At 35.0% G+C, this 26,343-nt stretch overlaps 1 protein-coding gene across 2 annotated transcripts; it reads left to right on the top strand.

The window, feature by feature from the left end:
- The first annotated feature begins 747 nt into the window (after positions 1-747).
- Positions 748-24,999, top strand: LYPLA1 (lysophospholipase 1). 2 transcript variants are annotated; one of them, XM_028518688.2, is made up of 9 exons: positions 750-975; positions 1,816-1,847; positions 10,063-10,128; positions 11,739-11,786; positions 13,417-13,487; positions 16,418-16,491; positions 18,872-18,973; positions 20,058-20,234; positions 23,238-24,999. In XM_028518688.2, exons 1-9 carry the CDS (start codon positions 907-909, stop codon positions 23,289-23,291), a joined length of 693 nt encoding a protein of 230 aa, XP_028374489.1. In that variant the 5' UTR covers positions 750-906; the 3' UTR covers positions 23,292-24,999. The 2 variants fall into 2 exon arrangements, with proteins under 2 accessions (XP_035886909.1, XP_028374489.1); XM_036031016.1 differs by lacking the exons at positions 10,063-10,128; positions 11,739-11,786 and having other exon boundaries at positions 748-975.
- Positions 25,000-26,343: the final 1,344 nt, after the last annotated feature.

Genomic DNA, 26,343 nt, shown 5'->3' with positions numbered 1-26,343 from the left:
ATTTTTTAAAAAAGTCTTTATGTTCACCAGCTTCCTTCCTTTCTCACATTATACTCTCTAATGATTGTATATATCGTTTAAGTTTTTCCGGGGAATTGTCAACTTCCGAAGGTCAGAGCATTTGGCTTTAGGTGTTTCTATACTACCACGTATTTGTTATGCATTGTGTTACCCATGCAGAAAAAAGACATCTAGTTTCCTGCTTAAATCAGCACTATGTCATGATTCACCAACAATTACGCAGTGAATGTTCAGTTGTAACTGAACGGTTTCCTTTCCACTTCAAGTATTCAAATGAGGAGGCCAGTCAACTCCAAAACTACACCCTGGTGTAAACCTCCCAGTCCAGTCCCTCCTGACTTTTAATAAATGAGTACATCCTGGCTTTAGGAAAGAAAGGACTATCTGCGGATGGGTTTGAGCGCCTTTGGGGCTCATTCTTTCCACTACAGCGCCCCACCAAGAGCAGAAGACAAAGCGGAGATCCCGAGACTTCACTCCCGGGTTGGGCCCAAGAACGTCTTTCCCCGGGTGGCTTGGACGCCTGGCGTGAAGAACCACCGCGGGGCCGACCGCACCAAGCAAGCTGACACGGGGGAATGGGGAGCGAGAAAGAGGTCAACTCCGGTCCCGGTTCCGTCACAGCTAATCTGGCGGACAAGAAGCCAGACATAGTGACGCGCCGAGTGAGGCGAGCAGCGCGGGAGAGGAAAGACGACTAGTCCCTCAATGAGGAGGGCGCGCGGAGTGGGAGGAAGGGGGCGCAGGGAGGCGTTTGCGCGCACGCGCTTGAGTGCGCGCCCGGTGGGGCGGGCCGGGACTCACCGCTCTCACGCCCTTGGGCCGGGGCCCGGCGACCGCTTTCCTTTCCGCTTCCGACCCGCGCCTTGTTGGTGGAGCCGGTGTATGTGCGGCAATAACATGTCTGCCCCGCTTCCCGCCATCGTGCCCGCCGCCCGGAAGGCCACCGCTGCGGTGAGTGGCGGCGGCCGGAGCTCGGAGGGGCCCGCTCGGCTCACCGCGGGTCACTGTCCTTCGCGCGGGGTAGACTTCGCAGGCGGGTGGATGAGGACACTCCGCCCTTACGGAGTGGGGTGGAATGGTGGGCAATCCCGGGGGCCAGCTCTGTGATGAGAGCGCTGGGTTCGCAACCGGATCCGGAGGGTCAGCTCCCCAGCCCCGAGCCGGAGTCCTCTGCCTTGCGGATCAAGTGTGGCCCGCGGGACCCCGGGTTTCCCGGCTGCCTAGCTCCAGCTTGGAGTGACCGGCGTTGGTGAAGAGGCGCTATAACTCGAGGTGGCTCAATAGCGTGTTTCTGTCTTGATTGTGGATGCAGGAAGTCTTAAGTCCGGAAAAAAAATGCATACATATATAATTTATTTAGTTTGCGGTCTCCTCATAAATTAAATAAGTTTGGAGGTTTAGTGTAAGGTAAGAGGTGGTGTTTTTTAGGGAACTCAGGATCTCAAACTTATTCTTACCTCTGGAAGTTCCTTTTTTCTGATGGAAAAATTCTACAGTATAAATGAAAACTTTCATGGTTTGACTTGAAAGAGACTTTTTCTTCGAATGCGATAATTTGCACTGAAGAATGCCTGAGTGGGACCTCTTTCTGTTCTGAAACCCCACATTAATTATTTTCGGAACTACAAGAAGTTAAATATTTTTGCCATTTAAGAGATGTGGGTAGAGATTAACTTGCTGAAGGTAGGGTTCTATGATTCTGGCATCTACCTTAATTAAAGCTACAGTGTGTAACAATTCCATATGGGTTTATTTAGGCACTGCTTATTAATCTTTCCTCTTCTTCTCTAGGTGATTTTCCTTCATGGATTGGGAGATACAGGGTATGTAACATTATTATAGCACCAGTAATAAAATGGGGTCATACAACTCTCTCTACCTAAGATGTAGTCTAAGTGATCAAAGGTTTTATATTTAAGAACCCTAGGATTGTATATTTAAAAAAAGATTGCTACTAGTATTCTTACAGTCTAGTGGTAAGATACAATCTTTTCATTTTTGAAATGCCCAGAATTTTTCCTTTATCTTGAATTTGTCATTTTTCAACTCCTGTTTCTGGAACATTAAAATCGCAAATTCCTCCTTGAGTTGCTGTGTTGTATTGGATAGCAGAGATGGATGGAATGTTTGAGCTTTCCAGAGGAGTTAAAATTTCGGTGCAGGTTTAGAAGAACTGGTTGATATTGATAGCAATGTGCACTCACTATGCAGCATTCTGAATGAGAGCTTAGATGTTCCCTGAAAAAGAAAAAATCAGTTGAAGCAACTCAGAGATTTCTGGAGGGTTGCCAAACAAATTTTGTTGTGCTAACTTTAGATAAATGATTTATCTTTCAGTCAAGCTATTTCCATATTGAGAGGTTTTGTTTTTAATTTAAATCAATGATTATCTGTTTGAAACTTAGGTAAAGTTGTGAGAAGTTGTTACAAAATTGTAGACTAGGAAGAAAACTGAAGATAGATACATTTTGATAAAGTAGCCAAAAAAACAGTTAAGTCTTTATAGGGAGGTGGGTTAAAATATTTTTTCTTTCTTTTTAGATTAATTTTTAAAGGCAATTCCTGATATTCTTTTATGCTTACTAAGTAGAAGCAACATGACAGTGATACATAACTGTGTGGCGTAACAGAAAGATATGTAGGACTATTTTCTGGCAATCAGGTAGTCCTATGAGGACAGGTTTGTTTTACTAAACAGGTGTAGGAAAGCTGTTTTATAACTAAACCATTCTTGATGCTGAGAACTAGGGAGGAAACTTGGTACCTTGTAATGTTCTCATTAAAGAGAGCTCCTAGGCCTGAAGAATCAGTTCAAGAGAGAAAACAACAACAAAAAATGAAAACAGTATAGGAAGGTTCTCTGTGGACCCCAGTTTAGCCAGATTTCATAGACTGAGGTTAAGAGTGGAAATGAACAACGTGAAATTAGAAATAACCAAGAGCATCCATGACATACTAAGAATTAAATTTATATTAAACTCTAGAGGTCTCCAGGCCTGAAAGTACTTTGTAGATAACACTAAAGAAAAACTGACTAGTTTGGTTCCATGAACACATGGTGAAATTCAGAACAAACCAATCTGACAAGTGGCAATTTAATATTTAGATGCTTTTGGAGAACTAAAGTACATTTGTCAGGTTAACTTGGAGGATGTTGGAACTTATCATCGCCCCATGGTGGGGCAAATTTATAATGGCCACCATAACGAGAAGGTGTTTTAAGACCCATAAATGAACCAGGCCACTCCATAGATTATAACAGAATTTATTACAGGGTAATTTACTTACTGGAAAATTGGGTCAGAACAGAGAAGATGACCTAGCAGTCTGCCTAGATTATGCTATGCTAACAGACCCCTGTTACAGGACTTTTTTAATAGTATAATCTGGGTACTGATGACTGACAGGAAAAAGGGACAAAGAATGTATTAGTGGTGGGGGCCATACCTCCTGGTGGGGTTGTGATTCACTCAGTACTAGCAGCAGTTTGATACTTGTCTCAGTTGTCATGCTATTCTGGCTATTACTAACAAAAATACTTGTGGCCACATTTTAAGGAACACAGATAATAATGAGCTAGAAAGCTTCCTTATGCTTCCTGGGGACAGAAAGTGGTCAGAGGTTACAGCATGAAATCTGGAACACAGGTGAAGTTGGTTTAGTTTACATGTACATCTATACAAGTTTGTTGCTGTAAAAATGAGCAGCTTTTGTCCTTTTTTTTTTGTTGAGGTTCTTTTTTTTGCAGAACCAGCCAACGTGTGCAGTCTGGAAACTGAGGTCTTACAGTCTTTGTCCTTTAGATTTCTCATGAAAAAATGCGGTGGCTGAATAAATTGGGAGACCATATAATTACATATTTTCTCAATTTTAATATGTCATTTTCCCCACGTTTTTATGTTTCTGAGATTGACACTGCATGTGGTAGTAATTGTTTTTTTCATAAAAACTTTTTTTTTCAGTGGTGCCTCTTATAATTTTTAATTCTGGGAAATATGTCATTCTCCTCATGAAGATTTACAGCCAATGCACTAGCATGTTTAAAGCTCTGAAAAGATCTGCAATAAAGAAACACATCTGACTACCAGGTGTTCCTGTTGATAACATATATAATAAACTGTGAAACTAGAATTCAAAGAAATGTTTTAGACCATACTATATTGCTTGAGATCACAGTTTTCTTTGCAAAATAAGAATAGTGTTTGTTATGATTATGGAAGTGTTATATTTGTATTATAAAAAATTAAAAATACAAATATGCTTGAGAAGATAATGTAGAAGAGTTGCAAGAATAATACAGATTTTTCAATAACTTTTGTCTAGATTCATTAATCTCTACAAAATGTTACTGTTTGTTGAATACTTTGAGAGCAAATTGCAGATGTAATTCTTTATTGCCAGACACTAGCGTGTACCTCCTGAAAACAAGGAGAGCCTCTTATATAACCACAGAATAGTTAACCAGATTCAGGAAATTTAGCACTTGTTTAATATTTAATGTTAGTATTGATTATACTACATATACATACTTAGTCAGTTGTCCCATTAAAGTCCTTTGTAGTAATCCACACCCCCAAACACAATTCCCCCATCCCCACCTGCATCGCTAACCCATAATCCAATTCTTAGTTACATGTTACATTTAGCTTTTTATTCTCTTAATCTGGAACCATTCTCAGGTCTTTGTCTTTCATGACACTGACATTGTTGCAGAGATCAGGCTAGTGTCTCAATTTAGGTTTGTTTGACGTTTCCTCACTATTAGGTTCAGTTTGTGCTTTTTTGGTATGAATACCATATAGGTGAAAAGACCTGTTCAGTGCATCACATTAGGAAGCAGGTGATGTTCTTTGTCCCATTAGGGATGCTAACTCATAAACGTGATTATCTTCCAGGTTTCTCTACTTTATTTATTTTCCCATGGTAGGTAAAAAGCAAGTTGTGGGGATATTCTTTGAGGTGATGCAAATTGTACATCTCAGTAAAGCTATTTTTTAGCTTACTGATACTTGTCTCAGTTGTCATACTATTATATAGAAAAACAAAACTGTTTCCACAATTTTGTGAATTTTTCAGTTTTCTGTATTGATTTCTAACTTTATCTGTGGTCTTAGAAGTCACTTTGTATGGTATCTATCTATTAAAATCTATTGGGACTTAATTTGTGGCCTAACTTATGGTCTATCCTGGAAAATGTCCCATTGTACTTGGGAAGAACATGTACACTGCTGTTGGGTAGAGTACTCTGTATATGTTTGTTAGACCTTGGTGGTTTATTGCATTAATTCCTCTATTTCCTTACTTATCTTGTGTCTGGTTGTCCTGTCTATTAATTGAGAGCAGGGTACTGAAGTCTTCAGCTATTAATTGTAGAGCTTTAGGCTTCTTTCTTCAATTGTTTCAAGTTTTTGCCTCATATATTTTGATGGTCTGAGTTATGAGCATAAATTTTTATAATTGATATATCTTACTATATTGAACCTTTTATTAATATATATTGTCCTCCTTTATCTCTTAACATTTTTTCTGATTTAAAGACTAGTTTGTCTGATGTTAGTATAAGCACCTTTTTTAAGCAATAAAAAAACACACAGGATATCTTTTTTCCATCCATTCACTTTTAATTTGTTTGTGCCTTTGGAACTCAATTGAGTCTCTTATTCATAGTACATAGTTGAATCAAGTATTTTTATCTATTTTGCCAACTAAAATGTCCAACAAAAGAATATTTGGTAAATTAGAATTCCAGCCATATACATGCAAAAAAGTATATTCCAAAACTGTAGATACAGTAAATTCCCATAAATATAGAAGCATATTCACTGAAATGTTGATTTATTTATCTTGTACCATTAAACATGCTCTTCAATTTCCTTTGTTTTACTTTTTCACCTAATTGTAATAAAGGAACAAAACCCACTACAGTGTGTGTGTATGTGTCTCTGTGTGATGGGGAAAACATCTTACAGCTGCTTCCTATAGGTCCTTTCTTAATCTGCATAGCTGAAAGTAACTTTATCCTCTACCATATTGTGACATTTTTCTTAATTTTTGTAGTGCTTAAATTTTCATTTGTACGGTTTATTTATATCTTGTTTCTCCTACTAGATTACAGGTTCATGGAGGGCATAGTCCATATCTTAATCTTTCAATCTTTCATGCATGTAGAATAGTTAAATGAATAGTTAGGATTATTTTTTAAAATTCTAGGGTTTTTTTAAATGTGTTTTCTTAAAAGAAAGGCATTTTCCTCGGCTGTTCATTAGACTAAGGTATTGACCAAAGACTATGTGTCTAATTGAGGAAAAATAGTGGTTTATGTTGTTAAAATATAAAAGTAGCTAAAAGTACAACATATCTTAGAAAAAAGAAAATAGAGATGATTAATTCATATTAATAATGGTGAGATTCCATTTTGAGCACAAAAATAGTAGGCAAAATCACAAATACTTAAGGTTTAATGTGATATTGCTTCACTATATATTTGAATTGCCTCAACAGCATCACCTCATAGAGGGCCACAAAATAGTGAGTAAGCCAGAAGACGTTTGAACTGTAGAGTCTATATCCTAAAGCTCTTGTACTTTACTACACTGGACTCTAGCTTTTTTATTCTTAGCCAAATGTATTTGTTATGTATATATAAGAGCTACAAAAGGGCATAAGTATTCAAAAAGTCAGGTATAAGAACCTCTTGGTATGGAGAAAATAGTTGAGGTTTTACTGTTATAAGAACAATTCTAAAATTAACATACAAAATTTTAAATTTTATTCTTTTTTTTAAATTTTATTTTAATTGTTCAAGTACAGTTTTCTATTACTCCCATTCCCCCCACCCCCGTTTTTGTCCATGTGACCTTTATACTTGTTCCTATAAACCCTTCCCCATTTCCCCTGAAATTTACTTTTTTTCTATAGTCACAATTATTTGTCTTTACTTCTAATAAACTTTTAAAGTGGCTTTACTTTATAAAATATAAGGGTGTGAGTTTGACATCCACATTAGCTGGCCACGTTAAGTCAGGCTTTCATTATATGTAGTAATGCTTTGGGGAACATAATTGAAGCTATTCCAGTTTGGGTTTTTAATAGAAAATTATATTTTATAAGTGTTATTTTTAGTGACTATACATTCCCAAAGCTGTAATTAGCAGAAATAATAAAATGAAATTTAAGGGTTTATTTAGTTACCCCCAAGTTGTTACCACAAATTCTGAAATAGAAGATACAGTGATGATACATTTAAGAAACTGAAAAAAAAATGGAGAAAAACTAAAATGGCGTGCATAAAAGTATTGTCAGTGACCACGGATAACACACTTTATGACATGACTATACTGTTAACTTCTTCAGGGGTAGCAGATATTTTAAATGCTGCTTGGAGTACCATGTTGAAAAGATCTCTAAGTGTGTCAGAGAGTGTGGTAAATGTCTGCTCTGGGCTCAGGATCTGGGACTAGCAGCCCATATGCCAGGTATTTATTATAGCTGTGTAATATTGTTCGTTATACACTGGAAAACGAAAGAGTACTATTTGCAAAGCTAACTATCTGCATATTTGGGAACATTATTTCTAATTCTAACAAATAAATATATTGAATAATATCACCGTAAAGTCAATAGTGCATAATAAATTGAAGTGTAAAACAGAAAAAGCTTTGAAAAACTGATTAGAGTCGTTTTGACACAGGTCTGTAATACATACTTGAGTCAATTAATATGACACATGGGTTACCTGTCCTGCATATTAAATATAAATGGAATCATACAGTTTGTGGTCTTCTGTAATTAGCTTCTTTTACTTAACACATGTATCTTTGAAGAAATGTCTCATCATGCCCTTTAACTCATAAGTTAGGTGGTCTTTTTGTTTATGAATTATAAGAGTTCTTTATATATTATAGACTCTAGACCCTCATTAGATATGATTTGCAAATATTTCCCTCTTTTTGTAGGTTGTCTTTTCACTTTCTTCATACTGTCCTTTGAAGCACAGCAATTTTTAATTTTGATGATTAAATATTTTTCTTTGTTGCTTATGCTTGTGGTCACATATCGAAGAAACCATTGCCAAGTGTAAGTTCACAAAGATTTTTGTATATTTTCTTCTAGGAGTTTTATAATTTTGTCTTTTACATTAGGCCTTTAAGATATTTTGAATTTTTTTTTTTAAGATTTTATTTCTTTTTAGACAGAGGGGAAGAGAGGGAGAGAAACATCAATGTGTGGTTGCCTCTCACATGCCCCCTACTGGGGACCTGGCCTGCAACCCAGGCATGTGCCCTGACTGGGAATCAAACCCGCCACCCTTTGGTTTGCCTGCTGGTGCTCAATCCACTGAGCCACACCAGCCAGGGCCTGAGTTAATTTTTATATGTAGTAGGAGGTAGCCCAACTTCATTCTGTTGCATGTGGTTATCTACTTAATCTCAGCTACTTTTGTTGAAGTGACTCTTACCCTATTTACTTGTTTGGATATTCTTTTCAGAAATAGGTTGACCGTAAATGTAAGTGTTTATTTGTTTATTCTCAAATCTATTCCATTGATTTATAGGTCTTATTTCAGTACCACACTATTTTTATTACTGTTGCTTTGTAGTAACTTTTGAAATTGGCAATTGTGAGTCTTTTAACGTTATTATTAGGATTGTTTTGGCTATTTTAGGTCTGTTGAGTGTCCAAATGAATTTTAGAATTGGCTTGTCTGCAAAGTCAGCTGAGATTCTGTTAAGAGATTGCATTGACTCTCAATTTGGGGAGCACTGCCACCTGAAGAAAATATTAAGTCTTCTAGTCCATGAATGGGATTGTTCATTTATATAGATTTTTATTTGTTTCAACATGTTTTGTAGTTTTCATAGTAAAGTCTTATATATACAAGCAATACACACACGTGAACTCACATACAAGCATGCATATATACATATGTGCACACATTTACAACTCCTAGAATAATGCCTAGTTCATAGTGTTATATAATTGTTAATGTTGTTACTAATTTTTCAATATGTCCTTAATACTTTTGGGGAAGGGGCATTAAAAATAGAGAAATAGTTAACAGAAAAGCATTTCACATTTATTTTCAGACTATTTTACACATAAAAAGCTTAAGTTACTTTTACTTTATCCTTTAATACAGGTAACATATAAAAAGTATTAGATATAATGTCAAGTATAAACAAGCAAGAAATTATGTATAGTAAAAATTTGTATTTCTTAAGCGATATGCATATAAAACATTAGAAGAAAATATATCAAAAAATTAACTGCTTATTTCTGACTGGAAGGATTATGATAATTTACAGTTTTTCTCATTCTATTTTGAACATATACACATGTACATAAACACATGAGAGAATGCTCAGTAAATTTATGTATTTTATTTAAGATTTTATTTATTTTAGAGAGGGGGGAGGGAAACATTGATGTGCGAGAGATATATTGATCGGTTGCCTCTTGCACACCCCCCCAACTGGGGACTTGCCCTGCAACCCAGACGTGTGCCCTGACTGGGAATCCAACCACTGACCTTTCAGTTCACAGGCTGGCACTGTATCCACTGAGCCACACCAGCCAGAGCTCACTGAATTTATTTTTAATAATGTAGTAACCATGCACAGATATTAGACAACTGATTTACTTTACTCTCTGAAGCTTTTTTTCTTTGTATAAATTACAAAATTACGAATTATATTATCGATGTTGCCTAAATTATTAGTCACATTGTTATGAAGTTATAAAGAAATAAAAATATATATTTTGTAAATTATAAAGCCCTGTGGAAATAAGTGAAGGAAAATACACTTCTCTTCAGGAATCACGAGAAATCATCTTTATCCATAGGTAAAGCTTAAACAATAGTCTTTGGGTTTCCAGATTGGTGCTGGTATTTTAATAGCATTGATGGTCCATACTTTTAAGACATTTTAAGGACTTAACATTTATTCCCACAAACTTTTTAAAAATACTGTTCTATAACTAATGTATTGGGAATTAAAACAATATCTAATGGGATTGTTCAAATAATTTATCTACCAGGCATGGATGGGCAGAAGCCTTTGCAGGTATCAGAAGTTCACATATCAAATATATCTGCCCACATGCGTAAGTATTTTTAATCTTTATGCTCGTGATTCAGAGTCCGGAGAGGAGTAATTGTAATAGCTTTACTTTTGTAGAAAAGCATTTGAATATAATTAATTTTAAATTTTTGAATACTCAGTTAAAAATAAAGATTAGAGTATACCTGAAACTAATGCAAAATACTATTGAATGTAAGCTGTAATTGAAAAATAAAATTTTTTAAAAGTCAAAAAATTCAAGATTGGTAAATTGTTAACAACTAAAATAGTATCTTGGTTTTATTGAATTTTTTCTCTTCTGTTGAGAAATTTAATAAGGTTCTCTTGGAGATCAGTTGAACTCATAGCTAGAAAAACTTTTTAAAATATGCAAATGCTTTTTTAAGTTTTAATATGCATGAACTATCTCTAAAGGGGATTTACCTGCTACGTTTGTAAGAAATCTTTACTGTGTTTAAGACACTCCTAATTTTATTGATTAGAGACAATATGTGATGTACTGTGGAAAGAACATAGACTTTGGAGTTTGATAGATTTAGTTTAGAATTCTGAAAATGTTTGTGGATGTCAAATAAACTAGGACATTTTGAGCAAGCTCAGAAAATCAGTAAGTTGGGCAAGTTTTTAGGTCAAAGGCTACTGAGAAGCAATAGCCATGGAGAAGACAAATGGGATTAGGTACATGCTAGTAAGTTAGTAATTCATCCTCAGAAGTAGGAGTAGCAGTAGAGGTGATAAATATGAAAGTGGAAATGGAAAGAGGAAGTATACCTGAGATTAGGTAAGGAAACAGTCCTTCTCTTTTTATCCTAAAATAGAAGGCTTATCATCTTACAACTGCAGGCTACAACAGTATACAATGCTTAGGGTTGTTGTGTCACCTGTTATTCTGACTCATGCAAGAAACTGAATTCTTGATGATACTGGAATTTATCTTACATTGTTACTGGCCCCAGAATTGAATTTGGCTTAAGGCTATTTCCCAACCTAGGAAAGTATATTTCTCAAAGAAATTTTGATAAGATTTTGTGGCCTCTAAGGTATACTTATTTCATGAGTCAGGAAAATAGTGGTGAGATGTATTTACAGTATATGTATTTTTCTTTCCTTTTGTACCTAGTTACATTCAGGTTATCTAGCAAATTTTTCATCATAAACTTGAATCGGGTATAATGAGCATTAAGGCAAAACTTATCTTTCTCTTATTTAATAGTCTCTTAAATAAGCAGATAAATAGCTAACAACTAGAAAATAAGCAAAAATGTAATCTGAACATACGGGAATTGTTGCTACAATATCTGCAATAAATTGCTTAGATTCTTAGCCTTATAGAGTCTCATATTTTATACTTTTCAACTGTCTTGGTGACTGGTTTTCCTTCTCAGGTTTACTTTGAAAGTGTTAAGTTAGGGTGTTGAGAAAGGAAAATGTTTATTTGTCAAACTTAGTTCTGTCCAGTTGCTGCTCTGTTTTCAGAGCACACTTGCAGGGTGTGGATGCTGTGAAACACCTCATGTTAAAATCATAGCATAGTTTTGCATAAGCCTCAAGTAATTATCTTTAATTTATGGAATTTTATCAGGTCTTATGCTTTGTTAGATTATTCTTATTTTATTTTTTTCCCCCATGTAGACCAGTTATGCCTGTAACATTAAATATGAACATGGCTATGCCTTCTTGGTAAGTAATAATTTACTTTAATCAATAAGAATTTATTTATACTTAGCTTTCAATCAGAAATGCTTTTGAGTATAGCAATTTTTAATTAGCTATTTTTAAGTTGCAAAGTTATATAACTCATTTTAAATTTAGCCTTTATTTAATTATTTAAGTTTTTATATTTTAAATTCAGAGTAAACGTAAGGAGCTGCACCCAACAGGTAGAGAAAACAGGAGAGAATGGGTGAATAGAAATACTGCAGAAAATATCTCCTACTGTTTGATGAACCTTTGTTGATTTTAGTAACCAAACATTTGAAGACACCGTGTGGCAATCACTCTGATTAAGCCACAGCTTCTTTATCCTCCTTCAACTCTTTCCCTTTCTGGAAAGCTGGTGAGTTTTTAAGGAAACTGTTTCCTCTTGGGCCCTCTTAAGATATTTTTGCACTCCCCATTTGCTCTATTGTTAGGAAGTAGAGTCAGTTCTTCATTCCTCTGAGCCACTTCTAGACTGTTTTTTTTTCTTGCTGCTTTCTGAAACCCCTGCCACAGGTTTTTAAAAATTGATGACTTTGACACCTGATTAGTATTTTCCTTTCCATTCTATTTCATGCCACCATTTTATCTTTTGAGTGACTACATGATCCAATGCAACATGTGTTCATAACCTTCACTGGCTTGTTACTTCCTTGGCTTTTCTCTTCCACAGTGACATTTTCTTCTTTCACCTTTGGTCATCTGCAGTCATTCTTTGTCATCTGGGACTATGCCATCTCTAAAGTCACTTAATTCAAATCTGATATTTAGAATAAGTACTCATCCTTTGAGTTTGCTTCACTGTTTCTACACTATTTTTCTTTGACCTTATCAGCACTTTAGTCTGCTGTTCTCCTCTCTACTTGTTCCCACCAATCTACCCATCCCTGTACTCCCTGCTTTATCTCTTTTAGATTTCTTGGCACCTTTTAGAAGTTCCTGCTTATGTTGGCCTTTGGTTCTTTCATCTTCCCTCGGTGGCAAAATTTCTGTCCAGAACCAAAATTTCTACCTAATGTCTCTTGAGACCATAATGAAAGCATACTACAACCTGATAGAGAAGTAGAAAAGCCAAAGGAAAGCCTCTTTTGGTTTCTGGTTTCAGATACCTACAATATGTGATAAAAAAGTTTTACAAAGTATATAGGTAGAGATCAGTATAAACACCTTGCTCAATAGGTATGGGGTAGCACATGCAAGAATGACATAATAAAGTGGCTATATTCCATTGTGTTGACTTAAGATGCAATAGAAGAGGAAGTGAACAGCTGGAATTTATTGCAAACTTCTTAGGAGTGTGGGTTGAGATTCCTGCTTGGGTGCAAGATTGGACTAGATAATCTCTTAGATATTTTTATCCTAAAATTATGTGGCAATGTGACTTTTTAACATTAGAAGCTGTATCTAGTTGGAATGAAAGGAACTTGTAGAACGCCCAATTAATGCATTCTGTTTCACCTCTGAAGACATTTTGAGTTTCATGTTTCATGTTCTGGAGGATGTATGGTCAGCCCTTTTTATCCCAACTACTATGAGTTGGTAAAACATACTTACCAAGAGTAGATATTCTGAGAATCAATTGTTTCTTTTAAGATTGTGCCTTATTTTCCAGGTTTGATATTATTGGGCTTTCACCAGATTCACAGGAGGATGAACCTGGAATTAAACAGGCAGCAGAAAATGGTAAGTACAGTAAAGTTTTATAAACAGAAGCCTTTAAAATATTTTTAGTAAATTGGATAGTTTTATTGATGTTGATGAAATATTACACAATTATCTAAACTGAGGAGGTGGTGCTGTTTCCTTCCTTTTTGATCACTCTCTAACTTGTTTGCCATAATGGCCACATGAACTCACCTGTCTGTGCTCAGTGAAGGTGAGGTAGATAGGGAGGAATGGTAATTATTAAACTTTAACTGTTGGATACATTATTTTGCTTTGGTTTATATATCAGATGGAGAAAATAACAATGTTTAATAGTTGTGGCCTGGTATCTTTTTTAAGGAGACTTTAAATAAGGATGACAATAATGATATAATGATGTAATGATATATAATGAAAACTATATTAATGGTTAGTTTTAGTGTGGTAATATTAAACAAGCTAGGATCAGGGGTGTCAAACTCATTTTCATTGGGGGCCACATCAGCCTCACGGTTGCCTTCAAAGGGCTGAATGTAATTTCCACTCCTTAACAGTTAAGGAGTAGTTACATTTATACAATCCTAAAATTATTTTGGCCCTTTGAAGGCAACCGTGAGGCTGATGCAGCCCCTGGTAAAAATGAGTTTGACACCCCTGAGCTAGGTAATTCTTATAGATCATCTCATTTGGTACTCCTATGAAATAAGTATTAGTGCCACTTTATGGAATCTCCATAATCTGTTCTCTGGTTAGTATTCTGTGCTCCCTTATGACTATGATAATTTTGTTTACTTTGTTGTGTGCGAAGGCATAAAGAACATGGACTTAATTGGGAAAAATCTTGGTTTAGAAAATGTGCAGAAACATCCTTTTATTTTACACCTATGTACTGAAATATTTACAAAATGAACAATGTTATGACTGGAATTAACTTCAGAATAATCTGGGTGGTAACACAGCAGGCATTGATGAAACAAGCTTGGCTATAAATTGATCATTTCAGAAGTAAGGTAATGTATACCCAGGGAGTCATTGCACACTTCTCCTATTTTTGTGTTTGTTTGAAATTTTCCAAAATAGTTTTAAAATGCAAAACCAGTAGAATCCTTTAAAAAAAAATCTAAAAAAATTTTTTTATAAGAACTTATTAACTTCAAAACAGGAAAGAAAGTGCATTTGAAATGCATTGGATATTTAGGAATGTCAAACTAAGAACACTGACTTTTAGGATCATCAAAAAGTGGATCAAAGCTAGAATCCTGTACCTAGGTGTTTGTCAAAAAATAATAGATAACAAAAATATGTGTTGGGTATGGTAATGAATTGTGAGACCCTATGGAAGATAGGAGCTGGGCTTTGTGGAGAAGACAGGTGGGCCTGGTGAGTTCCAGAATAAAAAAAGTTTTATCCTAATGATAGAATTAGCCTGTGACATACTTGCAGTTTCTTACCTGTCTGAGGTGATGTATTATTGGAGAGCATTAGACTCAGACTCAGTGCTGGGAAAGAAAGGACTCTATTTGAGGGCTGAGAGACTGTGCTGCTGAATAAAGAAAGAGTGCTTTTAGGGTTAGGTCCTGGAGCACAGCAGTGTCCTTGCCCTTAATACAGAAGGGGATAGAAATTAGAAGCCATTTCTCCACAACTGACTGCTGCCATTGTAGCTTGTTAACTTTATCTCGGCAGTTGGTGTAACTATGTGGTATAAAACTTTGTGAAACTGAGGGAAAATACTCCCAACAGCACCTGCCTGACTGGCAGCTAACATTCACCAAGCCCCAACCACAGCCTTCCTTTCTCACAGATGGACTGTTTTGTGCCACTTCTGCATCTTTCTGAGGCTTTGTGTCTCCCTTAAGTAAATCCTTCGTACTTCTCAACAGTTCTTCTATTTCTTAAGTCTTCTTTACTGTTCTCTAGTCCATTCTCCCATGCCATAACCAAGGTACCTCTAGCTTTTCATACTAATTCTAACTAAAAACTAAACTGTATACAAAAGCAAAACAATTTTTAATTTGAGCATTTGGATTTTTTTACAGTGTTATAATAAAAACATATTTTTGGATTTTGATAAAAAGGAAATGCAAATATGAGAATTTTAGGTTTAAAAATGAAAATCTTGCATAGATGTCAAAAATGAAAGAAGATAAATTTGTAAAGGTGCAGTTAGTTCTAAAACTCAGGACTGAGTATAAAGAAAAGGAAATTTGAGGAGGTATCAAGTCTTACCTTTAATGATGTGTGCCAACTTCAGTTTTTTATTTTTTTAAGATTTTTATTTATTTATTTTTAGAGAGAGGGAAAGGGAGGGAGAAACATCAATGTGTGGTTGCCTCTTGTGCGCCCCCTACTGGGAACCTGGCCAGAAACTCAGGCATGTGCCCTAACTGGGAATTGAATCAGCAACTCTTGGTTTGCAGGCTTGGCACTCAATCTATTGGGCCATGCCGGCCAGGGCATATTTTGCAGAAGGAAAAGAACTCATTTGTTTTTTCCCCCCATGTCATTTACTGTTTACAGGAATAACAAATAACAAATAAATTTAATTTTCAATAGAATGAACTGCTTAAACATTGTAAATCACAAACCATTTAATCTAATTAATTACTTAAAATTTTAAATTACAGCTTTTTGGCACAAATGCCTATGATTCCTTGAAGAGAAATATAAAATGTATATGAGCAGAATTGACCATAGATAAAGAATATTCATATATTAATGAGAGGAATAACTGTTGTTTACAAACTGTAGCAAGAAATAATTGAACAGTGTAAGCATTACCTGCAAAATCTGAGTTTTATAATGAACTTGCATTCCGATTTTGTATTTTAATAGAATGCTTCAGGTTTTTACTTGTTTTGACCTTTAATACATGTTGTCTTTTTCTGTCATTAATTTTTTCTGTTTAAATTCTTTCGATGGCCTCAACTTTGAAACTATTGGTAATTTAACTTTCATGTTGTTTTTAGTAAAAGCCTTGATAGAGCAAGAGGTGAAGAATGGCATTCCTTCAAACAGAATTATTTTGGGAGGATTTTCTCAGGTAAGATAAAATTTGGGTAGTATGGCAATACAATTTGTGTGTTTATCTAGAAGTTTGGTTTCAGTCCTTTTCTGTGGGGGAGTCCTTTTTTAGAAGATGTTACAGAAACTGATATACTACTTACCTTTTTAAAAAAACAATATAGAGATGTTAAGACTATTGTAGATTTCTCTCTTTTTTTAGATTTTTATTTATTTTTTTTAGAGAGTGAGGAGGGAGGGAGAAAGAGTGAGAGGATCATTGATTCATTGCCTCTCACATGTGCCCTGACCAGGAACTGAACTGGTGACCTTTTGGTTTGTGGAACAATGCCCAGCCCACTGAGACACACCAGTCAGGATGATTTACTACTTACCTTTCATGCTGAATTAAGTTCAAATGGACTAGAAATATTTACTAATTGAGAGGTACTTCATACTTTGTTATTTTTCTAGTTTTCTCTCTTCAGCGGTAGGCTTTACTTTATAGATCATGTCTTAAAATCAATTTATTGAGTAAATTGTTTGGAAACTGAAGTGTTAAAACTATATAGCCCTTTAAATAAGACTCTAAGTACAGGTGTAAGTCCCATCTAGGAGGAGACTGCTGATAGGAACAGGAAGGTAGAACATGAGAGTTTCTTCCCTGTTTTTGTCACAGATTCCCAGTGGTTGAGCTCCACAGATTCTCCTGCAGTTCCTGTGGGGTAAGATCAGAGTAGGGACTCCCACAAAGCAACCCACAGTGCTGGGGGGCACTGATTGTCTCACTTGGGCTCTCTTTTCTCACTAGAGGAGCTGGAGGCTCAGGGAAGACCTTTCTGTGGTTGCTGGGCTAGCCTTGGGATGAGGCAATGTGGTCAACATGTAGCTGCTTCTCTTATCCTAATGTAGTCTGTCTTGTTTGTTCTTTGTGGTGCAGGGGGTGCATCAGCCTTACCCCTGTTTTTTCAAGGATTCTCTCAGTGGTGTCTTGTTCTTGAGTAGTTGTTAGTTGTTGTTCTTGTGAGGGATAGTAAAGTTAGGAACAACATATGTTGCCATCTTGGTGATGTCACTCTATCCTCTTCCCTCTTTTGTCATTAAAATAGGTTTTAGATATAAATATGTGATGGTTATTTTTGGCATCTTTTCTTTCTGTACTTTTTTTCTACCTTCTATACTTTTTCTACAGGCACAGTTACCTTATGTTCACTTTACGTTTTAATTTTAGTTTATCACTTGTTTGCTATGTCATCTACCCTCAAATTACTGTAGCTTCTAATCTGTAAATTTTCTAAATCCACAATATAGTGTTAGACAATCTGAATTAGGACAATGTCAGAATCAGGGAATTATTTAGGAGTTAGAATTCAATAGGAAGATAGGTTGTTAATACAATATAGTAAAAAGATAAGCTAATAATTTGGTATTTGTTGAAATTCACAGGTAATATACATTGTAATACACATTGTGACATAAATAGGGGTAGAAAAAAGAATGCTTATTTCAAATAGGAAGTGAACATAGAAGTCTATACATTTGACGCTCGTTGATCAGTTTACAAAAACCAACTCCTGATACCTTAAGCAACAAAAAGTTATGAGTCTGTGGGATCGTATCAAGGAAACCAAAGATGAGAATGGAGGAAGACCTCAGGAAGTAGCTAGGACTTGGAAAGCCGTTATGACTTTCTCTCTCTATCATCATCTCTATTTTTCTGTTCACCTGCTTCATTTGCTTCTCCATCTATAGTTGGCTGTCTCACTTTTTGTAGCCTATAGCATTTTCAGTTCTTGAGTTTACATGTTACAGTTCAGCCACACAAAGAGTTAAATTGAAAATCACTGCATCCCAATTTTGAAATACTGGGAGAAAGAATATGACTATCTCACATGAGAAAGGATTTAACATCTATTAGTGGCCCAGTGACCCATGGGCATGGTTACAGTGATATGGCATCTAGGTGACCAATGGGAATGCAGTTCCTAGAATGCATGGTGTTGTGAACTGGGTAGGCAGATACTTTAAAGGTGTCTGCTACATAGTCCTCGTTATTTTGAATTACTGGTTTGGAAAATAATACCGGTTTAAAACAAGAGTTGATTTTATACTAGTACTTTTCAGAGGAGAAAATAGTAACTCTAAATTCAAATGTTCCTAAGGCAGTTGTAAAGCAGCAGTTAACTCTATTACCAGTGTTTTGATTGGGTAGTTGCTATGTTCTCACAGTGGTCTTCAGTGTCGAGAATCATGTACTTTAGGACTCAGTGAGGTATATGTATTTTTACTTGTTTGCCTGATTTAGTTTGACACCAGCCACCCAATTTGATTTTTATGGACATTACTAACAACAAGAAATAATTTTAAGTTGCTATTATCAAAGGATGTGTTCCACTGATTTTCTCTGCTTGTCTTTCCAGGGAGGAGCTTTATCTTTATACACTGCTCTTACCACACAGCAGAAACTGGCAGGTGTCACTGCACTCAGTTGCTGGCTTCCACTGCGGGCTTCATTTCCACAGGTAGTCTAATTGATACATCCAATATTAGATTAGTGAGCTAAGAGATAGGAAATAATGTGGGAGAGAGGGTCTTTTTTTAAATAAACTTTACCTTTTTTAGAGCAATTTTAGGTTTACAGCAAAATTGAGTAGAAAGTACAGAAAGTTCCCATATACCCACACTCATATACATGTACCCATATACCCATACACCCATACATGCACAGCCACAGTTGATCTGCAGCACAGTGGCACATTTCATTATAATCAATGAACCTGCATTGACATATCATCATCCAAAACCCATAATTCACATCAGTTGTCCTCTTTCAGAAAGAATTTCCTTAGATTTTTGTGATCTATTACTAGTCTTTATGGGTACACTACATTGTCTTCATTGTAGAATTGTATAGAATGGAATAAGAAATAAGTCCTAGTCTCAGAAATCTTATATTTCAGGTATTTGATACATTTAAGATATATATACATATATACATATACATACATATGTACATACATTACAGATTTTTTACACATAGAAACAGTATTTTAGATGTGCTTTGGATATGCTCATTGCTTGATAGCAGATTTTGCTATATAAAATATAATTTCTAAATGATCACCAGTATAGAGCAGAATATAATATACATGGGGGATATAGACTTTATTTTCAAATTCATCTTTAAGTTTAGGGTTTTCTCTTGTCACTATATAGTTACTCTTTGGTGTCTTGTATATAGTAAGTGCTGTTTATTAACTATCTTATTTAAATCAATCAACAGCTGAGAAAAACATGGTTCAGCTAAAAACATACCTCTCATGCCAGGACAGTGCAGACAGGTAAAAAATAGAATTTGCTTCAAAGAACCAATTCATCGGGAAAACATATAATATATGACAGGGTAATCATATATCATATAACTGTTTAAATAAAGAGATGTGCAGAATATAGGGATGGAAGGAATTTTATTTCTGTGGCCAAATATAACCTATAATATAAGTAATAACATGTTACATGCACATATCTATCTGTAGTTTTAAACATCTGGCATAATGCTGTACACATTTGAATAAATAATACTAGCTTTGTTTTGTTTTTTTGCAGGGTCGTATCAGTGGTGTCAATAGAGATATTTCTATTCTTCAGTGCCATGGAGATTGTGACCCTTTAGTTCCTCTAATGTTTGGTTCTCTTACTGTCGAAAAGCTGAAAACATTGGTAAATTCAGCAAATGTAACCTTCAAAACGTATGAAGGCCTGATGCACAGTTCATGTCAACAGGTAAATTTTTAGAAACAGTGATTAGAGAGACATAATTTTCCTCTTTTTCCATGTGATATTTTAAGATAAATGACATTTGACTGTTTGGGGCTTTATAGGATTTAGTTAATGAATTCACACTGACTCATTTGATTTAGCAGGAGCTAGATCAAAGTTTATTTAATTTAATTGAACACATTTACTGATTTACTATTTTATATGCAAACGTTATACTTAATTCTAAGACAAAAATTCTCTTTTATTAAAATTTAGAAAAGATTAAAATGAAAAATTTAATAGGTGAGAGGATATATATCCAAGTAATTGTATAGAAAGCAGAATGTGATATGCATTATATTAAGAGTTTTTTAAAAATTATTTGAAAAACTGAGGAGAGTGAGATTAATTTTATCTTAGGAGGTACTGAGATCATGATGAAAAAACTAGATTTTTACCACTGAGTGGGATTTGGATAGTAAATGTGTTGAGAAAGGACTGTAGGACAGGACATGCAAGCTATTTGGTTGGGCAATAGGCTTATGAAAAGCTAGATGTCATAGAACAGAGACAGAGAAGACAGACTTTTTTGTAGAGAGCTTTTATTTTGTGCTGAGGATGGACTTGTTCTCTAGGCAGCAGAAAACCATTGACTTTTTTTTTTTTTTTTTTAATCAAAGCAAGGTATAACTACACTCTGGAAATGAATGAAGTAGCATCCATTAGGATTAGTGACTACTTCTATGGAATAGGAAAGGAAGTATTGTTGAAGCCTTAGATTTCTAGCTTAGATGACTATGAGGATGCCATTCATAAAATAGGTACAAGGAAGAGTTACTTGTACCTATTCTAGGGTAATAGGAGGGAGATACTCGTATACTGAATTTAGTGAATAGACTAGGATTGATATGCCCCCATAATATCAGGGATATTGTATATTCCCAGTATCCCATCCTGAAACTCAAGCCTGTAGTAGAGATTTAGAATAATTTACCCATATTATTGATCAGTGAAGAATTACCATGGGAGAATATAATGAGAAAAAAATCCAAGAGATAGAACTGCTGTAGGGAAGTTAGAAAAATTTAGGTGTTGAATGAGAGTTCAGGAGAAGAGAATTTCTGAGGGGATGGGAATATTAACCCATGATTCAGAGAATGATTAAGGAGAAATAGGACAGGAAGAAATTATCTAATAGTAAGGCATCCGTGACCTCAGATGTTTAGGGAGATAGAGCCAAACTACAGTGGGTAGTGTGAAGTAGAGAGGGAATGAGGAAGTAGAGGGCAACATATATAAACCTTTTTAAAAAAGGTTTTGGTAAAGGGGGAAGAAACTAAGAAGGTTCTTTTTTAATAAGATTGGAGAAGATAATTAATTGATGGGGTGAAGTCTTAGCAAGATCATATAATTAAGCCCTGAAATGAGGCATGGTTGCCTTAAAAGAGAAAAACACTTGAATCAGGATAGAAGAGGATGAATGAATATGAATGGATTGTTGAGTTATAGAAGAGAGTAGTTGAGAGCCCACATCAGATCCTCTTAATCTTTTCAGTAGAGTTGTGGTCACTTAATAAGGATGGAGGAGGACTGAATAGAATTGGAGGCTTAAAAAGGCCTAGAATTTTAAGAAAAAGCATTGAGGCAGTTTATTTTAACATTGTTTTGCAACTAACTTCTCAACCTGGCTAGGGTGTTATTGAGACTATATTTAAACTGTCATAGGTTGTTTGCTTTTGTACTTGTTGGTCTACAGACTTTTTGTAGCATTACTGAACAGAGCTGGCATAGCCGCAATTTTCTAGAAGTTCTTTTAAAATATCCTTTTGTTTTTTTATTGAAGCTGTAAAATAAAGTAAGGAAGGAAGGAAGGAAAGAAGACAGAGAGAGACAAAGGAAAGGAAAGGGAAGGAAAAGGGAATGAGGGAAAGGAACTGTTATGAAATACCGAGTCCATAAAGAGAGCCGGCACTCTGAGCATCTAGGAGGGACTGAAGGTCTAGAGCAGAGGTTTTCCAAGTAGACTTTGTATCAAAAGGACCCCAGAGCTTAATACCATACAGACCCTCAAACTTCAAACTCTGATTCTGATTCAGTACGTTGGGAGTTTGGGGTTGAACTTAGACATCTTTGTTTGTGTGTAGGTGTTTTTAAAATGAAAGCTCCTTCTGATTCTTTGTGTGATCGCATTGGAGGACACTAGGTTGAATGATTAGGAGCAGAAAGTGAGAAGAGGTTAGAATGGTAGGAAGTGGTGTTACAGGAAATTTATAGGACTTCAGAGGGTTGTAAAATAGGCTACTTTCGTGCTGTGGCTTTTTTTTTCCTGAGTGACTAAATTACAAGGTTGAAGATTCTCTGCATTGCTTATTTGTGGGTCTATGAGGCCAAGCCTTGAAATAATAGAGAAGATAGGAGGGAATGAAATGTGTTTGGGATAAGTGACAACTGTGAGCCAGATGTAGGGGTCTTCTAGGAAAGTTTTTTCTGTAATAAATATTTGGTATATTAATTTTCATATCCTTCCAGGCTTATCTTAGGTACATGCTCTCTTTTAGATGGTTGGTTACATTTAAATCCTTAGTGTAGGGCACAAAATATTTTATGCTGTGGATTTAGCATTTTATTCTCATGAGAGTGTTAAAAGCTAGGCTTTTCCATGTATACATAATTGGCAGTTGCTGTATACTTCATGAGACTTCTCAGTATAGATACTGTCACTTTTAAACACCTTTCATCTCTCCTCACCCCCACGTGTTACTTGTTCAAGTATAGTAAAAATTCAGACCATTTTCATGGCAGTAGATACTAGATGTGAGCCGTCATTGAATGTACAATAATAATAAGAAATGATCTGAAAGTTCTATTGGAGTTCCTTTCTATGTTACAACTTTTTATTTCATTGTAGTAGTAAAAATGTGGTTTCACTTTATTGTATACACACCATGGATTTAGTTAGTGGCATTTTAGTCGGGATTTAATTTCTGATTTGTGTAACTGCTTTTTAAATCGCTTTATTCCAAACAGGAAATGATGGATATCAAGCATTTCATCGATAAACTCCTACCTCCAGTTGATTGACACCTCTAAGGGGCCTTGTGTAGAAGTACACACCAGCATTATTATAGTAGAGTATAAACCTTTTCCTGTGCCCAATCTTGAAACTTATAAATGTTTGCAGTGTTAAAATGTTTTGCAAATACACATCAGTGACACAGATTAATATCTCCTCATGAAAAATTTATGATTTATTAAGTTTCAATACACGTATTTGTATATGATCCAGAATATACTAGCATTAAAATAGGTGAAGCAGCTAGCTCTTTTTCCCAAATGAAATTTGGTAAAATAATAAAATGCTGCAACCAGGTTTTCTATTACATCATTTGAAAATTATTAGTATGCTAATGAAAACTTGTTCGGGTATAAATGAGTGGTTAAAATATAAGCTACTTATGAATGCTATACTTAGTCTATGAACTTATTCCCAAAATACCTAGTCACCATGCAGTATCTGTATTTTTTATATATATATTTAGATTAACTCGATCATTATAATAAATAAAAAGAATGAAGCGTAATTACATTATTCCTAATAATAGGGATATTACTACTAAGTGTCAATAAAGAGTAATATTGCTCTCTTCACTTAATGGCCCTCTTCACTTAATGGCCCTTTTATTTTGGGGACCAGGCTTTTCTTTCCCTGTTACAATTTCTTTTAATATTCGATTTTCCTCTCTGGAAAAGCAGTGTATTTTCTTTTTATCCTTCAAAGTAGACCGATATTGCCTATTTGCCATAGACATCTGCTGTGAATACATGCTGTATTGATAATTGGACATTCTGACTCACAGACATGGTGGTATTTAAAATGTATTTATACTTATATAAAGAAACCAAACATCACTTCAAACTTCCTACATTACTTATTTTTTGAACTGTACCTTAGTCCAAAGTTAGACCTATATAGTTATTAGAATCTTCAGTCCAGGTAGGAATAATTATGTGGTTGTATTTTTCTGCAATTCAGAGAATTATTAGGTCATATTCTAGTATGTTCTGGAATATTTAAGACTGATCTTAAAAACTAATTTCTAAAATGATTTGCTCTAAGATGATTCTCCTTGTAGCATAGAGTTTTAGTTTACGTATTTTGTACATATGTTTGAAATCACCTACTGTAGGAAATGAACAATCCATTAGAAAAATTTGTTTTACTTTATCTGCAATGGACTTATTTGAAATTTTCATTTTAGCAGATGATTTTTTAAAGATTAGTTTTTGTGCAAAGATAAAAGGAGCAATTATTTTATTTTAAATGGTTGAATCTTTTAGATTATTGGTAAAAACTATTTGAAAATGAATTTATCAGTTTAAAGGTTAATCAGAAGTCGGTACATATGGGACAGTTACCACACGGTTTAACATGTAGCAAAAATATACACTTTATTTTCTGAACTGTTAATTTTTATTCTGTATTCCAACTGACTAAAACAGTGTTAGGAATGCGTCTTTATAAATGGGTGCTAATTGATAATAGAAATAATTTAGCAATGGATTATATAGAATGTTAATAATGAAGCCATATGTTTATGTCCAGATTTTAAATTTTTAAACATTCAGTAAGTCATTTTTATTTACCTTTATGAATATAAACTTGTTTCAGTTATACAAATCAGCAAGATATGATTTATGGCAAGAGATATTCTGTTGAAGTGTGCTGTAATGTGGGAAAATGTAAATCTTTTCCACAGTTTCTATCAATGTGAAATAAATTTAATTCTGACTTCTGTGACTGCTTTTTTTTTAATATTATTTTTAACGTTTGGGTTTGCCTTGGAATGACTGTCTATAATGAAAAACAGGAAAAGGACAATGTGATCACAAGAATATACATTCAGAGAGAAATGGAATGGATCTAGGCATGAGAAAAGCTTCCCTTTCTATGCAATTTTATTAAGCTAAAAAAATCTTAACTTATTTTTTAGTGTGCCTGACTTATTTAAGAAGTTTTACTTGGTGTTTCCTTTTGTCTCTTCCTTTTTTGTATAGTATTCATGGGCTTTTAAAATTAGTGTCATAAATCAGTTATGTAGTTTTTTCACCTTTCTTTAAAAAACATTTTCAGTTACAGTTGACATTCAATATTATATTAGCTTCAGTAAATTAACATACTGGCTAGACATTGACATAACTTATGAAATGATGCCCCCCAACAAATCTTGCACCTGCCTGGCACCATAGTTATTACAGGATTATTGACTATATTCCCTAAACTGTACTTTACATTACTGTGACTGTTTTGTTTCTGCAAATTTGTATTTCTTAATCCCTTCACCTTTTTCACACAGCTGCACAATCTCCCTCCCATCTGGAAACCCATTTTCTCTGTATCTATGAGTTTGCTGTTTTGTTTTTTTAGATTCCACTACAGATGAAAGCACTTTTTTTTTCTTGTTATTTCACTTACCATACACAATACTGTCTAGGTCCATTCATGCTGTTGCAAATAGTATGATTTTATTCTTTTAAAATTTATTTTTAAGATTTTATTTTTAGAGGGGAAGGAAGGGAGAAAGAGGGAAACATCAATTTCTGGTTGCCTCTCGCACGCCCCTGCTACTGGGCACCTAGCCTGCAACCCAGGCATGTGCCCTTACAGGGAATCCAACCTGGGAGGGACCGTTTGGTTCTCAGGTCGGTGCTCAATCCACCGAGCCAACCAGCCAGGGATTTTATTCTTTTTTTATGGCAGAATAATATTCCATTATACATTTGTACTACATCTTTTTTATGCATTGAACTTTTAAAAAATTATTAAATCTATTGGGCTGATAATGATTAATTAAATTATATAGACCTCAAGCATACAATTCATATGCTTGGGGTGTGACTACCCATCATGATCTGCCTAGTTAGGATTTATGATCCGTATCACCCTGTGAGGTTACTTTCCATAGAACCCCTTGTCCACAGGTAAGTCGTGTGGATTTTGACTAATGGTGGTTAAATTTGATCTAAGAATATGTCTGCAATAGCATGAGGTGGTAGTAAAAGCTACAATTGGGATATTGGAAGAGCTCTCCGGATTAATATATTTTAATTTTGTGCCTTGGCTTAGTTTTGTTAG

Source organism: Phyllostomus discolor, chromosome 7 (assembly GCF_004126475.2).
Source record: "Phyllostomus discolor isolate MPI-MPIP mPhyDis1 chromosome 7, mPhyDis1.pri.v3, whole genome shotgun sequence".
Taxonomy (NCBI): Eukaryota; Metazoa; Chordata; class Mammalia; order Chiroptera; family Phyllostomidae; genus Phyllostomus; species Phyllostomus discolor.
The sequence above is the reverse complement of the archived record's forward strand: the minus strand, read 5'-3'. Positions and strand labels throughout refer to the sequence as shown.